This window comes from Lissotriton vulgaris, chromosome 9 (genome assembly GCF_964263255.1).
Source record: "Lissotriton vulgaris chromosome 9, aLisVul1.2, whole genome shotgun sequence".
NCBI lineage: Eukaryota > Metazoa > Chordata > Amphibia > Caudata > Salamandridae > Lissotriton > Lissotriton vulgaris.
Genome location: NC_141697.1, coordinates 97,530,445 through 97,556,092, shown reverse-complemented (window position 1 = coordinate 97,556,092; position 25,648 = coordinate 97,530,445). Strand labels below are relative to the sequence as shown.

Genomic DNA, 25,648 nt, shown 5'->3' with positions numbered 1-25,648 from the left:
GCTAACCCGAACTGAATAACCATGTTTTTATCTCTTTCCGAAAGGAAAGTAAAGAGGGGCTGCTCTTAATTGAGGTTGGAAGCTGGTTCCAAGCCTTTGCTGCACACAGCAGGAAGCTTCTCCCTCCCCATCTGAGTTGTTTATATCTGGGGACCTGGATCAAGTTAAGGTTACTGGATCTCAAGGACCTGTTGGGCTGGTACCTTACCAGATGGGTTTTTAGGAACTGAGAGCCTACACCTTGTAGGGCTTTGTATGTCAGACACAAGAATTTAAATGTAATTCTGTTTTTCATGGGTAGCCAGTGCAGAGCTCTTAATTCGTGGGCTATTGGCTCATGTTTGGGTATGTTCAGCACCAACAGTGCTGCTGCATTTTGTAAGCGTTGGAGTTTCGTAAGATGTTGGGTCTGAATACTCCAAAACAACACTGTCTCCCACAGTTTTGTTTTTGGGTGTCAGCTTAAGGTTTTCTCGTACGAGTCCTTACATCTCCCCCTTGTGTTTAAAAACTGTTTTCTTACAGTCTTCTGTCTGTTGTCTTCTATCTGTCCTTTTCTGTTTGTAGTCTTTTCTAACCCTCTTTCTGTTTCTTTCTTTGCGGGAAGTGATCCACGTTGGGGAACTTTGCTCACGGAATCAGGTAAGTCCTTGTTACCCATGTCCCTCCTACGATTCTTCAGTTCAGGAAGATTCTTCAGTTCATGAAGAGTAACAAGAAATCTAGAGAAAAAAATCCACATTTACATGATCTTTCCCTTTCCCATGTCTCACTCGAAACTTATACGGTTGCAATGTTAGAAACCATAGGAGTACTCTGGCATTACTGCATTTGTTCTGGGCCAGACAAGGTAAAGGGATGTGATCAGTAAACAAGTTGAACTGCAACCTTCAAAATAAAAATGTCGTTTTTCTATGGCCCATTTGATGGCAGGAGACCCCTTTTCAATAGTGGTATAGTGTTTTTCTTGCTTAAACAGCTTCTAATTGATAAATCGAACAAGTTTCTCATCCCCTTCATTATGTCTCTGAGATAATGCTGCTGCTATCCCAAGTTCAGAGGCATCAGTTTTGTAGGATAAAGAGTTTACAGAAATTTAGTGAGTGCAAAACACAGTTAGAGGATATTATAAGGTCTAGTTATTCAAAAACCCTCAAAGCTTCAGGATTTGTTTTCTTGATCTGTTGTGGAGTCATTTTTTTTTAGTAAGTCTGAGACAGGAGCTGCTTTTGGAAATATTGAGCATAAACCTTCTCAATATCCTACAAAACCTAAGTAAGCCTGCACATTTTTATGTCTTGGGAAATGGTATCATCTACAGAGTTTGCCTCCTTTTCCCTAATACATACCACAAATATTTCATTTGGTTTGTAGCTAAACTACTTTTGTTCAGGCATATGGGTAGGCCACAGATACTTTTAAGTAGGTGAGAACAGCACCAAAGTGGGTTATGTGTTCCTTCCAAGTCTTACTGTAGATGATATCAAAATGAACTGAAGGGGACTGTTGATGTTTACTAAGCAACTGATTCATCAGCCTTTGAAAAGTCGCCAGGGCTCCATGTAAGTTGAGGGAAAAGACAGAAAATTGATACAACTCCCTTTAGACTTGGGGAAAAAAGCAGTTTCTCCTTTTTTAAGATATTTAGGGCCACATGTATCAATAGTGGAAATAGCGATTACCTAATTGCAATTTTCTGCTATTAGGTAATCTCTATTCCTATTGTATGTAACTCTATGAGTTTCATTTAGCGATTCTTAATGGGTCGCAAATTGACCTACCTCATGAATATTAATGAGGGAGGTCACAATTTGCGACCCTTTGGGAATCACCAAAATCACGAGCTTTGTGGCCTGCTGTTGTCAGTAGACCACCATGTCTATGACTGCTTTTAAATAAACCATTTTTTTTAAAAATGCAACCCGATTTCCTTTTCTTTGAAGGAAAACGAGTTGCATTTAAAAAAGAAAAAAGAAAAGTTTTCTTTTAAATTTTTTAGGAATAGTCAGTGGTCCGTCGGACTACTGCCTGCTCTGAAATTTTTTTCCGCTATCATTCCCAAAGAAGAAGGGGTCCCTTAGGGACCCCATCCCATTTGTGAATGGGTTACCACCTACCTAATCATAATCAGATTTGACAATAACCCTTGTTCAAGTCTAGGGTGTAGATATATTTGGCTCCCTAGCTGTTTTATCAGTGTGTCGATGCAAAGTAGTGGAAAAGCACTGAATTTTGAAATTTGATTCACTTTTTGAAAGTTGATGCAGAACCAAAAGGTTCCCTCAGCTTTTGCGACTAATGCAATAAGAGAACCCAAATGGCTGGTCGATGGCTCAGTGACCCCCTAAGTTTCATATCTTAACTACCTGTTCTTGGATAGCTTTACATCTAGCATTGGGAATGTGATAGGGCTTCTGTTTGATCATTTGTCCTGGGTCAATATGAATGAAAGGATAAAACAGCTGGGTTCTACTTTGCTCTTTGGAAAAGTTCCCCTGGAATGCTTCTAAAACCTTCTTCAATTCTAGTTGGTCAGCATCCGTGAGGTGTGTACTTATATTTAACCCAAGTTAAGGAGTGGTTTCATATTTTAGTAAGGCTACTTGGGACACTTGAGAAATATGGCACTCCCACTCTTCAGGAGATGAAAACTGAAAATTTGCATCTAATGTTTTTTCCTGAGAGTTCAAGTTGATGCGTTACTCTGTTTTAACCCTCTTTTGGATTTTGTAAAATCTCTGCCATTTAGGCAACACATTTTGGTCACTCAAGGTTATCAGTAGGAGCATGAACGAAATTCATGTGAGTGTTACTATATATCAGAGTTGGTCTGGGACTTTCCTGTTATCTTCCATTGTACTACTATGCTCTGTATAGGATACTATTATAACATTATTTGATTTGTTTGGTCTCTACCAGTTTCTCCTTCAGTGTATCGGGAGACCTCTGCCTTACCAAAGGGGTATCTCTATCTAGATTGTTGGGTAAAACTTCTTGGCGGACACCTTTTTTATGTTCACCAGAATGACATGCTGTCAGCACACAACTCCTGTCTTAGGGATATAAAGGTAACGGCAATCTGGAGACAACAATGACCACGTGAAATGAAATGTTTTTATTAAGAAGCCTCTATCGCATGGATTTTGCTTAAGTAAACAACAAGTTTTTCTTCTCCTTTGCTGCACCACTATCCTCAACATTTAGTATATTTGGCAAATGAAATGAGTTATCCTAGATATGTGGATAATGATGTGTTTTTTGTTTGAAACTCCAAGTAGAATATGCTCCACTAGTTTAGGGAGGTATAAGAAACAATGGTCCTAGACAAGTCTTAAAACACAAATGAATACATTAATTATTATTTATAGTTGAGGAATAAATCCCAAAGGAGAGAGAAAATTCTTTAAACAGCCAGAACCCAATATCAATAGATAGTACCCAACCTGCATATACCAAAGACAATTATTTCAGTCAATATATTTCAAATGTATTTTCAGCATTTTTTAAAAAGAAACAAATTCAGATGCAAAAATAAGAACTGCAAGAGGCAGTAAGCAAGTAGAAAAAGGGGGTGTTCAAGTGAATGGAAAGAAAGTTAAATCAAGAAAGCAATTTGCATAATTTATGTACAACTAAAATTACAAATCTTCTAGTTGGACAGACAAAGAGGCCTTCCCATACAAGGTTATGTACAAGGATTATAATACAAGGAGGGCCAGGGGCAGGAGAAATTGGGGTGTAGGCCTCTAACAAGGGGGGGGGGGGATACAATCGTCGACATTTCGACCCTGGCGCAAAAGTGGGAGGATTAACGCCTCTGCTGCGGGTCTTCTTCAGGACTGGAAGGGAAAGGGCGGGGAGTGGCGAGAGGTAGAAGGCAACCAAATTGACCAAAAAATGCATCTGAATTTGTTTCTTTTTAAAAAACGCTGAAAATAAATTTGAAATATATTGACTGAAATAATTGTCTTTGGTATATGCAGGTTGGGTACTATCTATTGATATTGAGTTCTGGCTGTTTAAAGAATTTTCTCTCTCCTTTGGGATGTATTCCCCAACTATAAATAATAATTAATGTATTAATTTGTGTTTTAAGACTGGTCTAGGACCATTGTTTCTCATACCAATTGATACCCAGTTCCTTTGACTTAGTGGGCTACCCCATTGAATTAATGGCCACTAGTTTAGGGAGAACTCTGGCTTAATGACCACCGTTCCAAATGGGTCTATGATTGATGGAAGTCTGCAGGTAACTTTGTCTCGACAGTGAAGTATCACTTCCCCTTCTTTCTCATTTAGTTTTTTCCATTAGGTGGAATCAGCCCCATTGCAACGATTCAGATGCAGTATGTGTTGTTCTAGTGGGTTCCCTTGACTTTTAGTTGAGCCCACAGACTTATACAAGGTAAAAGTGATTTGATTTTTGGTCCTAATGAAATGCCGATTGACCCTCCTGGCAATATAAGCGTGAAACATGTCGACCCCACCATATTTCTCTCATTCTAGCTATCAGGGTAAATTAGGGTAGTTCCATCGTTTTTACTGGGTCAAGGGACCACTACTCCATAAATTTCCCCTTGGTTTCCTTAGAATCTTATTCTTGATTTTCACTTTTTCACTGTCCTAAGTTTTGCAATAACCTTTCACTTGCACTCATCTGAATGGTGTTACGGATCAAAAGATCTCAGATAAAGAGCCTCAGGCCTGTCAAGCATTACAGCGCAGGCCTGACGACGTGTGTCCTATGATGAAGCATGTCACCTTACCGGGTGTGTGAGGGCACTAAGATCTGATCATTCGGATCCCCTTGAATCTCTTTGACCAGGTCTATGATTCCACTAAGCTCAGGGCTCACCTTTTTCTCAAGATAGGAACTACTCCAGTCAATGTGTTGCAGTATATAAGTAGGAGCACCCACCACGCTTGCCACTGTGGTCACTCGAGAGTATACGTAGGAGCAATATTGGGTTGTATTTATCTGAGCTTATTCTTACGGTCATATTACGTCTGTTATCTGATCTGGATTTTCTCTTAAAATTCTCCTTCATGGATCTCCTGAATTTCTCAGACTGGCTTCTCAACTGGACTGTATACCCTATTAAGATTTCCCCATCATCTTTTTGTTCCGCCTAGGCTTCTTCTGTCATTACTAGCAACGTTCTGGGTTTTCTGCCAAACCACGCTTTGAGAGGAAACGTTCAGCAAGCCTGAGATTGGCACCTGATCGAACACATGGCTAGCCCCCCTCCCCCCCCCCCCCCCCCCCCCCCACGGTTTCACATATTTTGTTTTGAGATAACTTCAAGGTAGCATTATAGCGTCCAACTAATCCATCAGTCTGATGGTGTAGGATAGTTGTGCGTAATTGTTAAATACCTAGTTCCTGACAAACTGGTCGGTGAGGATTTCCCTGGGGAACCTTATTCTCCAGAAGATTTCAATCAAGGTGGTAACTATTTGATTGGTACTAGTTTGTCTAAGGGGAATAGCTACAAGATATCATGTGGCATGATCTATTATAAGAATATGGAGGTATTCTTGCTAAATAGGTGTAAAGGCACACCAGATTCATCTTCAATCTTTGAAATTGGGTTTTGATGAGGGACATTCTATGTAGTGGAGCTTTTGTGTGGTTTGTAGGGGATGAAATCTTGACAGGTAGGTAATCTTTGCATTATTTCTTTACATGACTGAACATCCCAGGGCAGTATAGATGATCTGAGAAGCTTTCGCTTTATTCTTGGGACCGATGACTGACTCCTAACAAATGAGTATGTGCTGGGCACCTGTTCCTGAAAAGATTTAGATACCAGTAACTGTAATGGGATTTGAGTTTAAGCTTTTCAAAATAAAATAGCCCCTGTATATGAGGATATAAGGACCTACCTCTGTTTCAGGGTCTTTGTGTTTAGCAAGGTCCCAGGATTTTTCGTAGCCCTTCCCTCTTGCCAACTTTTATCATTTTTATGCACATAACAAGTCAATTCTTCTTGAGAGAAGGGGCGGGCAAAATCTTTTCCTATCTTAATCTTTTGGTTAAGAATGAATCGAATTGAGTGTGTCAGTCCCAATATTCATATCCTCTGGGAGGTTGGGGACCACGCACATTTGGGACAACATTAATGGATAATTTAAGTGCCTAATAAGTTCTAACTTGGTCTAGTGTGCCTGTGCATACATTTTATCTGGACCTTTTGCTGGGGCATTACTAGGTTCAGTAGAACAAATACATCTTTTACTATAGAAAGTTTATACCCAGTATCCAATAAGGTCTTAAGAGAATAACCATTAAATTTGCATAGGTAGCCGTGTAGGTTTCCCATTCAAATCTCGCAATCAGGCTTCAAGTACCTGGGAGTCTATATATGGTTGGACCCGGTTGCCCGCTACAAGCACAATCTCCTCCCCTCCTCTCCGACGACTGAAGGTGGACGTGGCTCGGTGGCGTAAACTGCTGTTGTCGCCACTTGGTCGAGCGGCACTCTTTAAAATGATGTAGCTGCCTCGCTTTCTCTATGCGCTTCAAAATTCTTTTGACGCTATTCCGGCGGCGTACTTTCGGGAAGTGGAAGGTTTGCAGAGGAGGCTCGTGTGGGACGGTCGTGCTCGCATTGCTCTTGCAAAACTCACTCTCCCCTGGTATGACGGGGGCATTGCGCTCCCGGACATCAGGAGGTATTACTGGGCCTCTCAGTTGTCCGCCATCAACCATGCTATGTATGAACCCGGTCCGGCTCCTGCATTCGAGATGGACAAACATCAGTTGCCCGGCGGTAACTTCAATAGAGCACTCTACTCTCGGACCGCGGGGAGGAACCTCACGGGACCACTGAGGTTGTGGTGCATTTGTGGAAAGATGCGAATGCTGCTATGGGATGGAATGATCGATTGACGCAAGCGACCCATTGTATGCATCGGAACACTTGGGATGCCTCTGGACAATGAAAGGTTTTGAGAACTGGGACATGATTGGTATCAGCAGTGTGGGTGATCTTTGGGTGAAGGGAGCGGTGAAGACCTTTGCGATGCTTCAAAGTGAGTACGAGTTGGGAGAACGAGAGTTCTTCAGGTATATACAGGTTTGCCACGCTTTGCTGTCTGTCTTCACAGCTGGCGAATCGGTTCCTGAGTCATCCCCACTCGAGGACCGTATAATTGATGGTCATCTGCCCGATAGTACAATCTCCTTGATCTACAAGAAACTAATTAACAATCGAGCAGACATTCTTGTGCATCTCAGAGAGGTCTGGTCCGGAGACGGGTTGGAGTTGGATGACGAGGACTGGCAGGCCGCCTTATCCTCCCCCAAAGAAGTCGCCATTCCGGCCCGTCTCTGTCTTGTCCAGCTCAAGATTCTCCACCGTGTATATGTTACGGGTCCTCGTTTGGTTGCGGTGGGTTTTTCCCTGGATGGGTTGTGTAAGCGTGGATGTGGTATGAGTGCTACCTTTCTCCACATCCTCTGGGAGTGCCGGGAGGTGGCGGCGTATTGGCAGCGGGTGCATGAGGTCATGGAGGGTGTTACCGGGGTTGCTTTGCTGCCTGAGGCCCGTAGATGTCTGTTGAATGTGTGGGAGCCGAATGATTAGAACATTACCCAGGCCCGGTGGGCGGCACTGGGGAACATGATTGCGAAAAGAGATATTGCGCAGTTGTGGGGTTTCCCGCGGTTTCCCACTGTGTCGGCATGGAAGGAGAATATGGACTGGTGTATGTTTAGAGAGAAGACGGTGTATTTGGCTAGGGGCAAGCCTAGGGCGTGGAGCAAGAGCTGGGGTCAGTGGAATGCCTACAGAGGGAACATTTGCACACCTCCCCTCGAAGACACTTTGGACATTCCATCCTCCCCCTGATCCGGAGGTTCCTGTAACGATTTATTCATTATTTTCCTATTGTCTGAATTCCCCACTGCTTCCCCCCCTTCCCGGTTGTCTTTCATGCCCTCCTGATCTGTTATTTTGTACTGTGGGTCCCCCCCATCGGAGCTTGACAGCGTCTATAACGTCTTTCGCCTTGAGTCTTTTTCCTTTGTTTTCTTCTTCCTTTTTCTTTAAAAAAATTAAAAATTTCTATATCCTGCCTACATCCTGTGTTGCTGAAAAGGTATCCTGTGTTAATTGGGACCACAGAAGAGCGGTCGCTGCTTTGTGAACTACATACATTGCCTTACATGTCCTAGCGGCCGGCTCCTGTGGTTGTAGGCCCATACTTGTAATGCTATTTTTTGCACAATAAAGTTTTTCAAAATAAATTTTTGCATAGGTAACTAATATCTCTGGTGATTGTTTCTGGCATAAACTGCTAGGCAGGAACCAAAGTTGACATCCATCATCTCGTCAGTTGTCTCGTCTTCATCTTTTTTTTCTTAGAAAACAAGCGAGCTGTATAACCCCATTCAACGCAGTCAAAGTATTGGGGACCAATACTACTGGAGTTAGGGCCTTTTCTTTTCTGAACTTTTGCTGATGCTTCTAGGTGGAGAGGTGCTATACATCTTCTGGAGATTTTAGGTGGCTTCGACCCTCTTGAACTCTGTGAAAAGCACTGGCCATTTCAATGATGGTGGTTAATTTAATTTGGAAACTATTAAATTTCAGAGGAGGGTCAAGGGTAAGTAGTTTAAAGACCGTCGAAGTCTTCGGCTCAGGACTTTGCCGAGGGGTACCGACGGAGAGAGCGGGGCCTCATCACTCTGAGTCGTTGCCGAGTGAGGTGAGGCTATACTCCCACAACTTGCTGGGAATGTATCCTCTACTTATCATAGAATTGACAAGGATACGGTAGGATCGTCCAATTGACGATAAAAGTCATTATACATTATTTTTCACTTTGTATTTACTTTACACTTCAAGTTTGAGCACGACTTTGCAGTAGCAGTATTACATCTTTGGCCCTGAAGAATGCCGGTGGACTTTTCACCTCAAGGCAGAAACATGTTGGCCTGTTTGACCAATTAGTAAAGAATACAGTGATTTTTTCACACTGTTCTCTCACTCGTTTTTAATTGACGTCTAGGTGAATACTAAATAAAAAAAAAATTTTGTCTGGATAGTCATTTTAATATCACTCACTATTTTCACTGCACTGCACTGCACTTTACCAGCACCGCCAGTGGCGAGGACACTATCACTCATTGAACCTTGGGCATGTGTCATCCCGCCAATTCATCTAGGCACGGAGACACAAGCCAGGTTTCATATGTCCTAAATGAAGATGCTCCGCCACGATGGTGGGCTGATAGGACCTTGTTTACATCAATAGTGTCTTTTGACTACTGTAAGGCTGGTCCAGGGCATGTCCAGTTCTGATGACGATTTTTGTCGGTAGGAACACTTTAGACTCAGCTCAATTATAGACTGTCAGGTTTGTTTATTGTTTCTAGTAGGTTAATTTAATTTACCATGCTGTCCACGCCACTTTAGAATACAAAAGGGAAAGCATTTACAAATCGTTCCAAAAAAGATTTCCTCGACTATCCGCTCTTTTGTGGTCTCATTATGTATGAGCCATTTACCACTCAAGTCTTTAATTCTGAAGAACGAGGCACAGGGATATTCTCAGAGAATACCCTTTAATTGTCAAAACTACAGCCTACATGTTTCCTCATCAATATCCATATTATCTAAGATGATTTTCTTAATTTCGATATATGAGGTATTACCTGAGGGCTAGGCCCACTGGTATAATGCTGGTATGTCTCCCACAAGTAGTGGACCCACATAGTTTCCCCACTTTTCTTAAGGCTAATTGCTTGCTTGAGGACATTTTTTGGTTACTGAAGAAATAATCAGGGTCTTTGGCGGGAATAAGTATTTGTAGGTCCGCAGAGGGCGAATAAGTATTGCCTCTGAGTTGACTAAGTACATCGGCCAATTTACCCATAGTGGTGCTCTCAGCTAGTCCCACATGGGTGATTTATTCTGATTGACTGTAAAAATGTAGCTGGACAATATTTCCAATTGCTATAGGTAGTTTTACATATTCTTGGCAGTTTCTTCTGGCTTCAGAGAGTTGGTGGACTAATGTTTCCATTTAGTTGCCAATTATATCCCACTTCAGACACCACTTGCAGGGTAGTGTGTGATTTCGTCCGCCAAATGGAATGCCAGCAAAATAAGGTTTCATGGGAAAAGTGGACTTTATTTTTCGAATTCCTGTTAGTCAATTAATGTTTCAAAAGAACTTTCCCTTTTAAAGCTCAGTAAACCTGTAAATAATTTTAGGTTCTTCTCTTCCAAAGATAGAATTTCTCTAGGTAGCTGGCCCTGCTGTCCTGCAGAAGCCCACCTCCAGTCTGACAGCCCTCAGTAAAAGAAAAAATTAGCTGAGCAAAAAGTCTAAAAACAGAAAAGAAAAAAGCATAGCTAATAGTGCCCTGTTTTATTCTTACTCTTTTCCACTTTTGTTGATTGACATCTATTCCTTGTTTTGTCTCATAGTGCTATTGTTGGTTTCTTCTTTTGAGTTCTACACATCTAGTTGCATATATTGTTTTCTCTCTCCTCCCATACTTCCATGCTGGTGAACCTCCTTAAGCGCCATAAGCTCAGTCCCCCTTTTCTCTGTCTTTAGGATCTTCTTTATTCTTCGATTCTGGTTTCCCCACCAACTAATAACAGTTTTGTGCCCGCCCCCCCTCTGTGAGGTTAGTTATGGGACAACCGTGTTCTAGCAGCATGGCTGTGCTTTTGTATTTGTGCCTTAAGGCCACTCGTTCAAGCACCTGGAAAGCCACAAACCTCCTCTGGGCTGTGGTAAGACCAGGCCATCCAGAGGTGGGCTGCAGCTCCTTCCGCCTTGCCTCAGCCCTACAAGTTTAGGTTACTCTGTCGTGCATAAGTCAGCCTCCAAAATGACTTGGTGCCTCCTATTATGTTATTCCGGCATATCAGCTTCTGGGTTCCTGCAGGCTTTCTCGTTGGCATCTTCAAGTCTGTCTCATTGAACATTTAGAGACCAGCCTTTATATTTCTTTTTCCGTTTGTCCTTTCCTCTCCATAGTCTTTTCTTGCCTTCCTTCGGTTTCTTCCCTTACAGGTGGTAATCTATGAGGACCGGCATTCTGGCATCAGGGAACCGCCCTAAAGGAATCAGGTAACTCCTTGTTACTGAAGGCTCTTAAGTGCATACAGAATATGGCATCAACTGATCCAGTAGTAGCTTGATATTTTGCAGGGAGGATACAGTCCTTCAACCAGTGCTCCCAATCAGCAAACTTGTGGATGTCTTTTTATTTGGATCAAGAATTAAGCCCCAGTCATAGAAAGCCATTCTATTACACAAATATGGGCTACATCAATACTCTTTTTAACGCAGGTTCAGTCGCAAATCGTACCCATTTCCAATAACGTATGCAAACCACACTGCATGTTAAAAGATGGCTCTGTTACAAATATCACTTCAAAATGTTGCCCAAATGTAAAGATACTGCCAAAATGAAATATATATATATATATATATATTTATTTTTTTTAGAAAGAAAAAAATAGTTTATTCCATGTTTTTGCTTTCTTTTGCACAACCGGAAAAGGATACTGTTAGAGTTGGCATCCTTGGTGTAGTGTCCCCTGACTTTTTGCCTTTACCTCCTGTATTTTTGACTGTGTGCTGAATTTAGTTTTTGCTGGTTTAGATGCTTTGGGTACTTTGCCACTGCTCATCAGTGTCAAAGTGCAAGTGCCCCTTGTGCAAATTGCATTTATGATTGGTTGTTTTACTGGTAAGTCCCTAGTTAAGTGCATTGTGTGCCAGCAGTACTGTTTGTACCACCCAAGGGTGTGATCCCCTTATCCTGACTAAAAGTAATGGTCCATATACTTCGACAAGGTGCACACCTCTACCAGCTAGAGACCCCCAACTCTAACAGATAATGACCATACCTTTCCCATTAGGTCAAAGAAAGATGCAAACACAGAGTGCTGCTTTGTGCGCAGTCATAGCTAGGGGTGCCTTTGGGTAACTGTGTAGGGCTATTTTCTTCTGGGAGTAGAACCTCAGGCTCTGGCACGAATACAGTAGTATGCACACTCAGACTGATGGAGCATCAGTTTGTTGGGCCTCAGATGTGCATCGACTATAATACCAATGGGGATCAGGAGTAACTATATATGAATATTCTTTTTTGAACCATGCTGAAATATTTAGAAAACGTGTCATAATATTTGGGAAGCCCAACTTTGCAGTCCCATGAGAATGACATACTAATGAAAAAGGTGTGTGAAAAGCCACCAACCAGAAACACGAATCATCAAAAGAATGTAAGCTGTCATTCAGTGAGCTGGAATGTCTGAGGTATTCACTTTACTCCCAACTGAAAAGAGCTATTTAACTTACTGCTGGACTGAAGATAGTTTTCTGATCTCGTTAGCCAGTTTCTCAAAGACATTACGGAAATCAGTGGGACCTAATGCCCATTTTTTTAAGGCCAGCCACTATCATGCAGTGAGACAAAGCAACTGGAAACACTAAAGAAGTAGAGCCTAGACACTTTGAAGTCAGGTCCCTAAATAAGGGAATCAAGGAATTGCTTGCTCAGCCTACTTCTCCTGCCAGGATCAGCAGAAGAGATTATTGGAAGGCAGAGACATTTTCTTGAAGCCCTGGTTCTAGATCATAGTAGGAGCTGGAAGATGGAAATAAATGTGCTGCAGGACAGTACCATTTGTCTGAACACCCAGTCAACAACTCAGTCCGAGTGGGCCAAATGCTCCATTCACAGTGGCATCTTTGCAAAGGTTTTTCAGAGCAATCTCCCCAAAAGGATTTTGAGGCTGTGGAATCATCGACAGATACCACCCATGTCCTACAGCTGAGGTTTTGTGCTCCGAAACTCATGAATCTTGAGAATCACCCAGAAGAAAGGAGGGTTGCAGCCATGTAAACTTCTTCCGTCTCTGGAGGAACCCTTTTCTCCCTTTGGTATCGCTCTATCTGAGCCTCATTGGGGCAAACTCAGCTCCAAGTAAAACTCAGTGCTTAGGTAATTGGGTCTCCTGGGTCAGTCCTCAAGCTGAAGATGGATGCAATACAAGCATGCCCCATCCTCCCCATTATCCAAGACCTACTATAAGAGACCTGTAGAATGATTTAGAAGATATTCCGAAGTGTTATTTTTTTAAATATTTCACCAGTTCTCACCCCTTAAGTCTAGCTATTAAAAGTTGCTATGTTTTTATGTCCTGCCCGTATTTTGTATCCCCTTTGATCTTTGGTGGATTTTAAACTTGGATTTGGCACGTACTGTATGAAGGTGAACTAAAGGTAGTTTTACAGGACGTTTGGCTTCACTCTGTTCACAAAATGGTCAATTAGGGTTTGTTGAAGCTGAGATAAAGCATGTATAAACTCTAGTTTCTCCACCAGTTCTATTCCTCCAATCAGTTCTTAGTACCTGTTATCAAAGCATTTGACAAAAATGGTTACAAGATGTTTTTGTGGCTTTCTTCGCATCTGATTAATTTTCAGAACTTTAGATATCTTTAAACAAGGTTCAACAACGGCCGGTAAAATAGGACAGAGGGAAAAAATACCAAGTAGAACTTGTAATGTGTTCCCTGATATGTAATTTAACAACGGGCAGGTTGGACCCCCTTCTTATAGAAAGAGCTATGGCTGCAGTCATTCTCCCCTGAATAGACTATTCCACCCTGGCCACATATCTCAAAGGTTCTAAACATCTGGTAGAAAGTTTCCTAAAATGAATGCCTCAATGCAATGAATTGTGTTGTGACTCTTTTATGGCATTTATGCCGAAATAAAGAAATTTGAATTTGAATTTGAATGTCTCAAGCAATTCCCTTTTCAGTTCTTGTGCTAACAAATTTCAGCAAGCATAAAAAACACTCTTTTAGGCTATCTTGAATACTACATTGATTGAATGTAATATGCCCCCGCTTTTCGGCTCCAGTTATGGTTATAATGATCAATGAGCGCACGAGTAATGCTAGTCATGTGTTTAAAGTGATCCTATAAATTTATAAACCACTGCATCATTAATGTGAATGGTCTGTCGTCAAAGTCTTTAGAAAAAATGCCATTGTGAGAAATTAGATCAAATGTTCTCATACAGCATATGCAATGGAGGAACACGATATACAAAAGGAAGCAGGACCTAGAAGGATCTGTCAAGTGCCAATAGAAGTAGTCCTTCACATCACTACGAACATGACAATTGAAAGACATGCTGGGAAAGTGGTTAAACGAGCTAACTGCGCACTCCTGCAGATCACAAGCCTTTAACCTTCCAAGGTCAATAAATAGATTACAGTGAGATTGGGTTGTAGTAAAAATCTGTTATTTATTTACAATGCTTAAAATGATAAGAAAAGTGTAGTATTAAACAGTTCACAATAGTTATTATGAATAGTAATAATGCAACCAAACTGTCTGGATGCTGAGTGCCTTTAGCTATCCTTTGCAGCACTCTTGTACAACAACCATCAGTACCAAACATCTGTCTCTCAGCATCTGCCTTCTCCCTGTATAGTTGTGTTTACTGTTTGTGCTTGAAGTGAAATGTTAGTGATGGTTACTAATCATCACAAACACACGTGATAAATGGGACAGGTATTGCGAATGACTTACAGATGACGGTGATGTCAACCCAAGCCAGTTCAGCAGAGGGTCACAATCATGGGAAAAAGCACACTTAAAAGTATTCATAGCCTGCAAATTAATTACAGAAGACACACACTCCAACCCCAAACTGCAGGTTAGGCTAGGATGCAAACCTACTGCAGGCAATTAAATCTGCCCTGTGGTAAACACAACTTTTGCTCTTTCTGGGCCTCCACATAGGTCTCAGGCCTTTATATCCCATCAGGCCATATGAGTATCTGTATAAAATGACAAACTCTTCCTTCACATACGAGGGGAGTATTAGGGAGGCCTGCTGTTGTTGACATACGTGTGCTGATTCACCCAAAAAATGTAGAACTATGAGAAGTAGTACTACACGAGTACTCTTTCATATACAGTTACACCCATAATAGTGGTCTTTATACTAATTGCATATAAATATTCCCATTTTAGCCAATTTAGGGCCTATTCACAAAGCCATGTAAGAGTATGCAAAACAGTACAACAGGAAGTACTCATTTATATTCTCCAAAATGCAGAAGTCAATATGCTCCAATGAATTTATTTTTAGACTAAACTATATAAATGCCACACATCCAGCTTGGGATAAAACACTGATGCCTTTAAGAGTGCACGGGGGAAATAGGTTTTCCATCCATGTGGCAGGTTGCTATTACTGTGTTAAATCCAAGCAAACACCCTTAATCAAGGATACTGCTTATACTTTAAAAAAAAAAAAAAAAAACGTTTTATTGAATCCCTTACTATTAATAAACAAATTATGTATAGCACAGGTCAGGCTCAAAGCCTAAAATGATTATATATATATATATATATATATATATATATATATATATATATATATATATATATATATATATATATATATATATCCGGTAAACAAGTTCGGCTGTCGATGGGCGGTCCCACTAGGCCACCGGCAGGCACGTAAATTATATCCAAAATTCTCCGCAATTATGAAGAAATGTGGGACACCCAGACCTTCTGTAACGGCATTTATTCAAGCAGAAGAAAAAGTTTCACGACGCGTTTCACCACTTATATATATCAGTTCCAAGCAATAGCTTTGTGGTTCTGTCCGTAATCCTTTGATATATTCTGGGTTAGTGACCTTCTAAATAATCTACCAAGTGGCATTTTCAGCACCACAGAGTGACTAAATGTATTTGGAAAATATAGCTCTGGATCCATCAGAGATTCGAAAAGCACAGAACAGCAGAACAGGCAACCAATGTGCCTCTTCCAAGTAATCTACATTTCCAGTGAAGCACTGGACCCTAAAATTACCCGATGTTATGGTGCGCTCTTGTTCGGAAAAGGCTGTTATTTACTACTTAACTCTTACATCCTCATTCAGCTGCCTGGTAAATGACTATGATGCTTTGACATCAATGAGCTTCTTTTTGAGCATTTTTTAAATATCTAACCCATCATAAATCTAATGCGTTATCCATCCAGAGAGTTTTTTTTATTCTTCACTTGCTCCTCAAATGTTCATAATTCTAGCTATTCATTAATAAACATAAGCATACTAACTGGTTTGAACATCACATTCTTTATTAATTGTACGTTTGTGGTGTAGCTGCATCCCTGCACTTTTCCTAAATAACATTTCCTGGGCTTTACTACCTTTGTGGAAGGATGTCAAGCACTACTTTAAAAGTGGACCAAGATTCGTCTAGATGTCTTATTCGGGGGTCCTAATATTTGATGTTTAGTCCCTTGCTTAGAAGATCTCTTCTAGTACCTTGATTGGATCTTGGAGAAACTTTCTATCATGTCTAAGCGCACCACGGCTCTGACAGTGTAAGAGGTGAGCGAGGAAAATCATCGTGTTTTTCTCATTAGCTGCTGTGGCAACACATCTCTGGGACTGCTCATGAGAAGAAACAGGGATGGCTCTTTGGCAGCACACGAGCAGGGCCTCTTTGCAGATTCGCAATTACCATTAAGATGGGCAATTACTAAACTCCTCAGAGTGCACCGCAAGCAGCAACTAAAGCAAGGTCGGTGCCGAGCTCCGATTACAGGCAATCCCCCACACGCTTACAAAGGGTCAGGCTAACTGGCACCCTCCTACCGGCTTTCCCACTATCTTCGCTTATTTCCCATGGGAATAATCTTTCATTCCTATTTCATTAGGGCAGGGTGCCTTGTTTTAAGTGGCTGTACACTTCTAGGCCTTCAGAGGTTAGGCTTGAAGCAGCAGTGGACAAATTGGGGTCAAATCAACAGATGATGATACGGCAACTGTGTAATAGAAAATGCATAAGGGCTCATTATGAGTGGCACGGCGGTTCTAGGCCAAGCACAAGCAGCAGCTTGCATCTGAATAGAGATTACAATATGTGCGGTAATACCACGCTTTCCTTTCAACATTTCAGTAGGTAAAAACTGGAGGAATTTGGTGGAGGGAAAATACCACACATTGCAAATTTTGCAGCTGGAAATGAGGACAACTTTAGTGCATTATACTATGTGCACTTGGCGGCACAGGTATTTACCGGATGCCGCATTACCTCCCAAAAACTGGGCCTTCACTTAGCGGGACTTAGGGCCATAGTCATGTGTACGGTTTTTCTGTAGTTTGTTCTGAACGTGAATTTGAACATGACGTTAGCCCGAGTGACTGCAACGAACCTGTTAATGTGAAAGTAATCAGCAATATTATGACAGCAACTGAATGAAACTAAAGAACAATAGGGATGGTATAGTCCTGTGTTATGAAGCATTCTTGCTGATTGCCTGAAATATAATTGGTTATAATAAACAGAATTCGATTTTCACCTCTTCAATTCGCCTGGAACATTCCATATTGAAACTCCACAACAGAGCGATGGCATTCGAATCCGAACATATTTCCAAAGGTACATTTTTAAACAAGCTATCATATCTGAAGTAGTGGAGTCCCACTACGCCTAGGGTGCATTTGCCAAATGATGTTCATATACAGATACAGTGGAGACACACGGACAGGGTGAGCATGCAAAGATTGCTTCTTGGAAAGAAAGAAATAAAGAAAATGCTTTTCCCACTTGTGCACAGCGAAAAGCAACAAATAAAAATAAAAAATAAAAAAATAAAAACCAAAGGTGGAGGCGAGAGGGTGAACATGTGGACCATGTGAAATAAACACGTGCAAGTATACCTCAGAAACACTATAGGTGGAAGAGCAGGAAGGGAGTCGAGCCTGGTTGTGCAGTGGGGGGAAAAGAAAACACTGTTAAAAAGGGAAAATGGTGCCAATGCAAAGATTTTTTCTGTACAGGTGGGTGCCAGCACTGAGACATATTAGCAGGAAGGTCATTAGGAACCACATTAACAGACAATTTATTTCATGATTTTTTTTAAAATCCCAGAACACAAGCAATTTAAGGTGGAATCTTTTCTTTTCCCAAATAAAAGAGAAATCATAATTTATTGGAATTAACGAGGCAAGCGATTGAAAGACAGCATCCATCAGCGATGCAAGCCATCCTTCATTTCCCCAGACACATCCTGCACACGGACAAAAAAAACACAATCATTAGGATAGTGCAGGACTGCATACCACTTTTGTTTCAAATATTCCATTACAACTTTGTACCTTAAAACAACAATTCTACTTCATTTCTTTATGCTTGAGCTTCCCGGATCATGATAAGAATAAAGTAAAAAACTTTTCAGGCAATGTTACTCAACATTTCCTGAATGTTTCCTTCCAGCTGCAAAAAATGTTAAAATATTTAAGAAATCTTTCATTTGCATGTGGGGAAGCGCAGATTAGCAAACTATAAAATATCATGTGCACAGAATAGACCATAATAATGTCGCAAACAATAGCTTTCAAATTTGACATTTTGGAAAAGGTTCCACCTTAATTCTATTCATTAGAAGTTCCTTTTTTCCAAAATGGGGACCTATTAAAAAAAAACATTTTTGGAACCCAAAAAGGACTGAATTTTTGCCAAGGGTTTGGGTGGCAGATTCTAAAAATCCCTTCTCAAAATCATTAGATAGCCAATTGTAACGATCCTCCCCTTGCTACACCCGTGGTTAACCCCATGATCTGTGAGTTGTTTGATTATATTAGGTTATATTGCGAGAATGTAGTTTTCAGAACATTCCACATCTTTTCAAAACCCTGGCCTACATGCATAATCCAAGCAAATTTGGGAATATGTGGATATTTTTGTTCCACACATTAATGGATTAACTAAGAATTTCTACAAATGATCCACTGAGGATCGCATTCATTATTAATCATACTTGTTCAATTTGCAGAACTACTAGGGACAAGAAAAAACTGAAAGGGTTGGGCAGGGAATATCATGTTCAATTTAAATGTTTTTTTTGGCTGAACGTATTCAATGTGCTAATAACAAACATAATGGGAGTCGTATTCTGCCTTATCATTATGAAACGTGCTTACATGAAGATGATGGGAAAAAGGTTTTGTGGTTATTGACATTCTCGTATTTTCTTAGCCAACCTGAAGACTCTTTATTACAGATTTGTATTTTTCATATATAACTGGAAATTGTCAAGATTGTATATTGGCTTTGAGGAGAGAAAGGTAGGTATTTGTATATGAATCAGTAGCAGGTTACCATCTCAGAAAATTGAACAGTTATAGATTACTTATCATTAATAATCTATACCTGTGATTATTTGCATACAGATTTATTTCAGAACACACACAGGGAAACGTGGGTAGTATGTACGTAACCGGTCAGCATGCAAATAATTAAACTGTAATTACCTACCTGTAAGTCAAGCCTCAGGGATAATTGAAGATCGGTACTTTAAGCTTCAGTGAAGGTAAGAAAACAATGTTCTCTTCCAATCTCATTTACAGACATTCGAAATACCATTGAACATCAATGCTCCCCACCTTACATCTTGGCCCCTACTCCCCACTCCCCTCCCCATTTCCAGTTGTCCACTTCAATCATTCGAACACTGATTTGAGGTCTTCACCTGAACAGCTGTGGGTAGCAGGCAATACTCTTGCCGGGAGAAGAAAGTAGAGAAGAGCATAGTAACGTTTGTTCCTCAAGGTTCGGGGATTTGCAGTTATAGTCCGCTAATTTTCCAATATCATCAACAAAAGGAAAATAAATGTTCCACTCTTAAAATGCAGCCCATGGAAACCAGAGGCCTATGAGGAGGGGAGTTAATCTAAGTGACCATTGGAGATTTGAGAGTGTTATGTAACAGCTTGCAAGGATGTGAAGGTGGCACCATGCTGATGTTCACTAATGGAGTATTAAAGCTCAAGGCAGACGTGGGTGCCTTGGATCTGCTACAAAGACCCATGCCAGTCTCCAGAACGGATTCTCTAACATTTGTCTTTCGAACAATAATACAGAGAACAACTACCACCTACAGGAGCTACAGGAGAGTCTCCTCTGACACAACATATACAAGAGATGCCCCTGAAAAGTCAACAGAAGCTATTAAGTTATCTACCATACAAGTAGTAATGCATGGGTCCTCAAACAAACTCCATGCATCATACCCCACACTTGCAAGAGGCCATGGAAAAAAGGGGGGAGAGTGATAGATGGACTCATAAACACTCTCACTATGTACGAGTGATTCATTTCCAGTTTATGGCAGGACCAATAGACAAAGTGAAACCCCTGAAAGAGTCAACCACTCCAATTCAATAAATATAAAATAGTTAGGAAAACAATCCCTCTCTATTTCTCTGCTATTTGGGTATAACAAATACTGTAAGAAAGGTGTTTGTATTAAACATGGATCGGGTGCCCAATTTGACAGTGGTGTAATGTAAAATCCTCCATTTAGTCAAAGACTCTATATAACACAGAAAGCAGTGCAAGCAACAAGCCTGTTTCCCTGATATAGTGGATATCACAACCACTTTCCAAGCACCAGTCCGATCCCTCCTTACAACAGCAAACTATGTTTGCTAGCGTTCCTGACGCCAACCTAATCCGAGTGAAGAGTCTCATTCACACCACTGTATGTTTCATTGACAAACAAACCATGGGACCATACGTCTCCTACCCTTCTAAGCCCACATAATTACTCAAGACATACTACCCTAACTACCAGGCTGTGACATTCACTGATCTCTGTAGGCCACACAACACAAGGATCCCGGATATTGCCAAATTACACATTAAAAGAAACACAGAAAAGATTAAATACGAAGCCTGTCCTTCCACTTATGAATATAGAACCTGGAACAGCATCTCTCAGAACTTTAACCTTTCTCTATTCCTTCAGTAGTTGAGAATAAAGCCTAAGGCACACTCCATTTACCACCGAAAAGAGGTCTGATCTCTCACCGCCGACCCAGGTCCAACTTAGAGGAGACTCCTCCACCCTCCCATGCCTTTACCAATTAGGTGTACAGTATCTTCAATCATCTCACAAACCCATTAAATGAACAGAGTTCTGCTGCTCCCCAGTTAGACCCACCAACACACACATACAGTTTTTTTAATATCCAACTCGACTGCTGCTAAACAGATCTGGTGATTTTTTGTGTTTGTTTAGTTCAAAATGTTGTGTTATCATTGACACATTCTTTCTAAGTTTAAAAAAAAAACATGTAAACAGATTTTATCACAACTATAACATTACTTTAACCTTTGGTTTTCTAGTGCAATAATAGTTTTTTTTGTAAAGTAAAGTCATATATATTTATTTATTTTTATTTATTTATTTATTTAATGTTTTATAGAGCACGAACCAGACCCGTGAGGGTATCAGAGCGCTTTACAGTAGTATTAGGTGGGATACAGAACAAATGGGGAGGAGAGCCCAGGGATACGGAAACATATAGAAACAACATATGGTAAAGCAAACAGTCATAATATCCGACTACTATAAGGGATATTTTATTACCATACATAAACCTCTCCACTAACACCCCTCCACAGGGTGGATACCCTGTGGAGCAGTGTGTGAGGCGGGACTAGGCTCTCCGCTGAGACCCCTCTCTTGGACGACGGTGTGGTGAGGGACTGTTGCCTCCTTTGAGACCTCTCTCTCGGATGACGGATGAGTAGCAGCATGTGTGTATATGGACTTGCCTCTCCACTAAAACCACTCTCTTGGATCAGTGGTCTGCATCGTAGGGTGTGGAGAGGGACGGGCCTCTCCGGTGATACCTCTCTCTCTCTGCAATGACAGGTGTGCTTAGTAGGATGAGGGGAGAAACTAGCCTCTCTGCTAAGACCCCTCTCTTGCATGACGGGTGTCATTAGTAGGGTGTGGAGGGAGGCTGGCTGTCTGCTAAGACATCTCTCTGGGCTAACACATGTGCATAGTAGGGTGTATGGAGGAACTGGCCTCTCTGCTGGGACCTATCTCTGGAATGACGGGTATGCGTAGTAGGGCAAGGAAGAGGCTACCTGTACACTGAGGCAACTCTGGGCTGACAGGTGTTCGTAGTAGGGTGTGTGGAGGGACTGATCTCTCCATGGAGCCCTCTCACTGGAATGACGGGAGTGCATAGTAGAGTGTTGAGAGGTACGGACCCCTCCACTAAGACCTTTCTCTAGGATAACAGATGTGCATAATAGGGTGTGTGGGAAACTGGCCTCTCTGCTTGGAGTTTTTCCCACAGCGTCGGGTGTACGTACTTGAATATAAGAAGGACGTAACCTCTTTACAAACACCCCTTCACAGTGTGATAAGCATGCGTAGTAGTGAGTGAGGAGGGACTAGCCTCTCCGCTGAGACCCCTCTCTTAGACGACGGGTGTCCATAAAATAATGTGAGAAAAGACTGGCCTCTCTTATGACATCTATCTCTAAGATGACGGTGTGCATAATGTGTGGAGGAAAGGGCCACTCTACTGAAACCCCTCTCTTGGATGATGGATGTGCATAAACAGTGTGGGGAGGTACATGCCTCCTCTCCTTTGAGACCTCTCTCTCGGATGACGGTTGTGCATAGTGAATGGATGGACTGGCCTCTCCACAGCCCCCTCGCTTGTGCATAGTAGCATGTGGGTAGGTACTGGCCTCCCCTTTCAGTCCTCTCTCCTGGACATTAGCTGTGCTTTGTCGGGTATATGGAGGGGCTGGCCCCTCTGCAGAGAACTCTCTCAAAGATTATGAGTGTCCGTAGTAGGGTGTGCAGATAAACTTGCCTCACCACTGATACCCCTCTATTGTATGACGGATGTGCATTTTAGGGTGTGGGGGAGAGCCTTAACTCCCTACTCAGGAACCTTTCCAAGCCAATGGGCATAAATAGTAGACTCTGATAAACACTATCCCCAGTAAGACTCCTTCGGACAGTAACAAGTGTGCATAACAGAGTGTATCCAAACATCACCTACTTCTTTCTCGTGAATTCGTAACATTTATTTAAAAAAGAATTAACCTTCTACTCGTCACAGTACTTATGTCTTGCACACTTTCTCTCAATAACGGGAGGCACAATATGCATTTCTCCTAGTAGAGTGCATTGAGAACTCACCAACTCCTTTTTACAATTCACGATCCTGCAAGATTGTAAAATGGTTTTTAAAACAATATATATTTACCTTTATGACAGTACTTATACCATAGAGACCTCCTGTCAAAATCAAGGGGGACAGGATAACTTTCTGCTCCTTTTTTATACAGCTTTTTAACTTCATTCCCACAACACATGCAATTTTTCATAGTAAAGAGTAATGATTGTCATTTAATAAACCTCCAACAGCTAGCCAATCAGAGTTCTCGCTTGAGTCTCTTGCTCTTCCAAAAGCATGAAAGGGTCACAGGAAAACCTGGCCTCATGTCCAATCAGAAAACTCTATTTTCGAATTTGTGCTCTCGTTGGATTGTGGTGAGACTCTTGCGGACCCAAAAGTCCAGATATAAAATTATTTTGTAACCTTAATTTCACAAAAACTACTGAATGGATTTACACCAAATTACAAAAAGCAATCTTCATGAAATTTCTAATACAAGTATGACAGTCACTTCAGCTGCTGTCTGGAACGTTTCCGTTGATCCGTCAAGTAGAGTTCGAGAAAAAAGGAGGGGCGGGGGCTTGCCAAAACATCTTTTCCCAATGCAATTTCCCATAGGGATTTTAAACAGGACTACAGCCGGAATCGATGAACGGAATTAACCCCAAATTTTGCAGAAAGATAGATCTTGGTCTAGAAGGACTGCTTATTGTACAATGGTGTAAATCTATTCAGTAGTTTTGAAGTTTTCAAAAAGATAAAGGTTTATGTATATTAGAGATGCAGATCCACAAGGGTGAAACCACAGATCCACACGCCAACAATAGCAATACCGCAATTGGCTGACCGCAACCTGAGAGAAAAACTGCGGCCGCCATTTTGTCAATCGTGTCAAGGTTTGCCTGGGGTAGGGTGGACGAATAAAGTAGAAATAGGATACAAGGGGTCATGGTAAAGGTACCTTGACAGAGGGGACTATGAGGGACCCCTCATTGGGTAGAAATTGCCCCAAAACTCTGTGCAAATCCAAAGATCCAGACCCCAATAAAAAAAATATTTGCACCCACTCACACACACTTTCATACCTCCACACAACTACTCACACACCCATACAATCACTCACACACCCACTCAGTCACTTAAGTCATTTACATACCCATACAGCAAAACCACTGGCACAGCCACTCACACACCATTTAGAGAACACCACAGCCACTCGCACACCCACTCAAAGACCCAGAAAACCACTCACACTCCCTAAACAAACACACACAGTCATACAACCATACAGCCACTCACACACCCAGAAAACATTTAAATAAAGAATTTGAAGTCAAAACCATATTAAAGAAGTATTAGAGTCTTTCTTTGACACTTGTCAAGCCACACAATGCAGCCATAAGACTAACCACAAGTAGTCCCTGCATTCCCAAGCTGAAGAACTAAAGCGACAGCTTTGGGAATGCTAAGAAAATGATTGTTTCCTGGGTCATGTTATGACTCCCTGCAGCCACACACAACACAGAAAACAAATGCTGGTAAAGCCCCTGCCCAAATTTGGGTGGCACTATGCATCAGAATGTATTTGAGTTATCCCACAATGGGCATTATGGGGTGCTCCTTCGTGGAGCAATGAATAATAGATGAGCAGCTCTGGCAGAGCATTTATTACTCTTTTTCATATATATTTTTGGGGGGAGTCCTAGTCCCACCTAGAACACCCACACCTTTTTTTGTTGGAGCTCACAGGGGGAGTACCCATAGTGGGTGCTGGCGAGAGAAGGACACTTTTCTTTTTGGTGGGTGGCCCAGGGCCCAACTGGGGCACCCACTTATATCATGTATGTTGGGGCCACAGGCAAAGCCCCAGGTTCCCCCGCTGTCCCTGCCTGCTTCCAGGCCAGCAGCCTTCCAGGGTGAGGGCCGGGGCTAGCTACAAGTATGTTCCCGCTCTGCAGGAGCAGATTGTCACTCTGCTCCTGTAGGAGCGAGCACTTTTCCCTGTCTGCTCTTGCGGACAGGAAAAAAAAAATGTTTGCTCCCGCCCGGCGGGAGCATTACTGCTCCTGCTTTAGCCGGAAGCCCTGGGGATGGGCTTGCTAGGGCTGAACTGTTGCTCATAGAGGAAAGCGACACACCCCCTCCCCTAAACTAACAAATGGATTCCGGGGGATGGGTGTCCTGGGGTCTTTGTAAGGCTTGGGGAGGAGGGCCGCAAGCCACCCTCCAATAAATGAACAAATCGCCCCTGGCGGCAGGGCCCTTGGGGACTCTAGAAGGCACTGAGAGTGTGACCGTACACCCAGCCCCAGAAAACAAAATCCCACTGAGCCCCTGGGCCTTGGCAGATAAAAGGAGAGTAAACATTTGAAAAGGGGAGAGGTCTGCAATTTTTTCCCCTCATAGCTGTGAGTCCGCAGATTTGATTTAAAAATAAAAAGCTTCTGGCTCTCCCAGGCATGGGGTGGGGGGAGTGGGAAGGGGGTGGAGAGGTTAACATAATTTCTCAAGACAGGGGACTGACTCCCGGATTCCTAAAATGGTTGCCGCCACATCTTTGTTGATGTGGTGATAGCTAATCAGATCATTAGATCTCTCAGCTCCACGGATGCTTTGCGGCGTGAT

At 41.9% G+C, this 25,648-nt stretch overlaps 1 protein-coding gene across 10 annotated transcripts in view; it reads right to left on the bottom strand.

Moving 5' to 3' along the window:
- Nucleotides 1–25,648, bottom strand: part of GPHN (gephyrin) — a 2,075,463-nt gene that overhangs the window by 364,944 nt on the left and 1,684,871 nt on the right. For 6 of the 10 annotated variants that reach the window (XM_086937114.1, XM_086937116.1, XM_086937117.1 and 3 more), the window contains one exon: nt 17,747–17,788. The exons of the other annotated variants lie outside the window; for them this stretch is intronic. In XM_086937114.1, the coding sequence (XP_086793240.1) occupies nt 17,747–17,788 (42 nt within the window). The remainder of the gene's footprint in view (nt 1–17,746; nt 17,789–25,648) is intronic. 10 annotated transcript variants of the gene reach the window in all.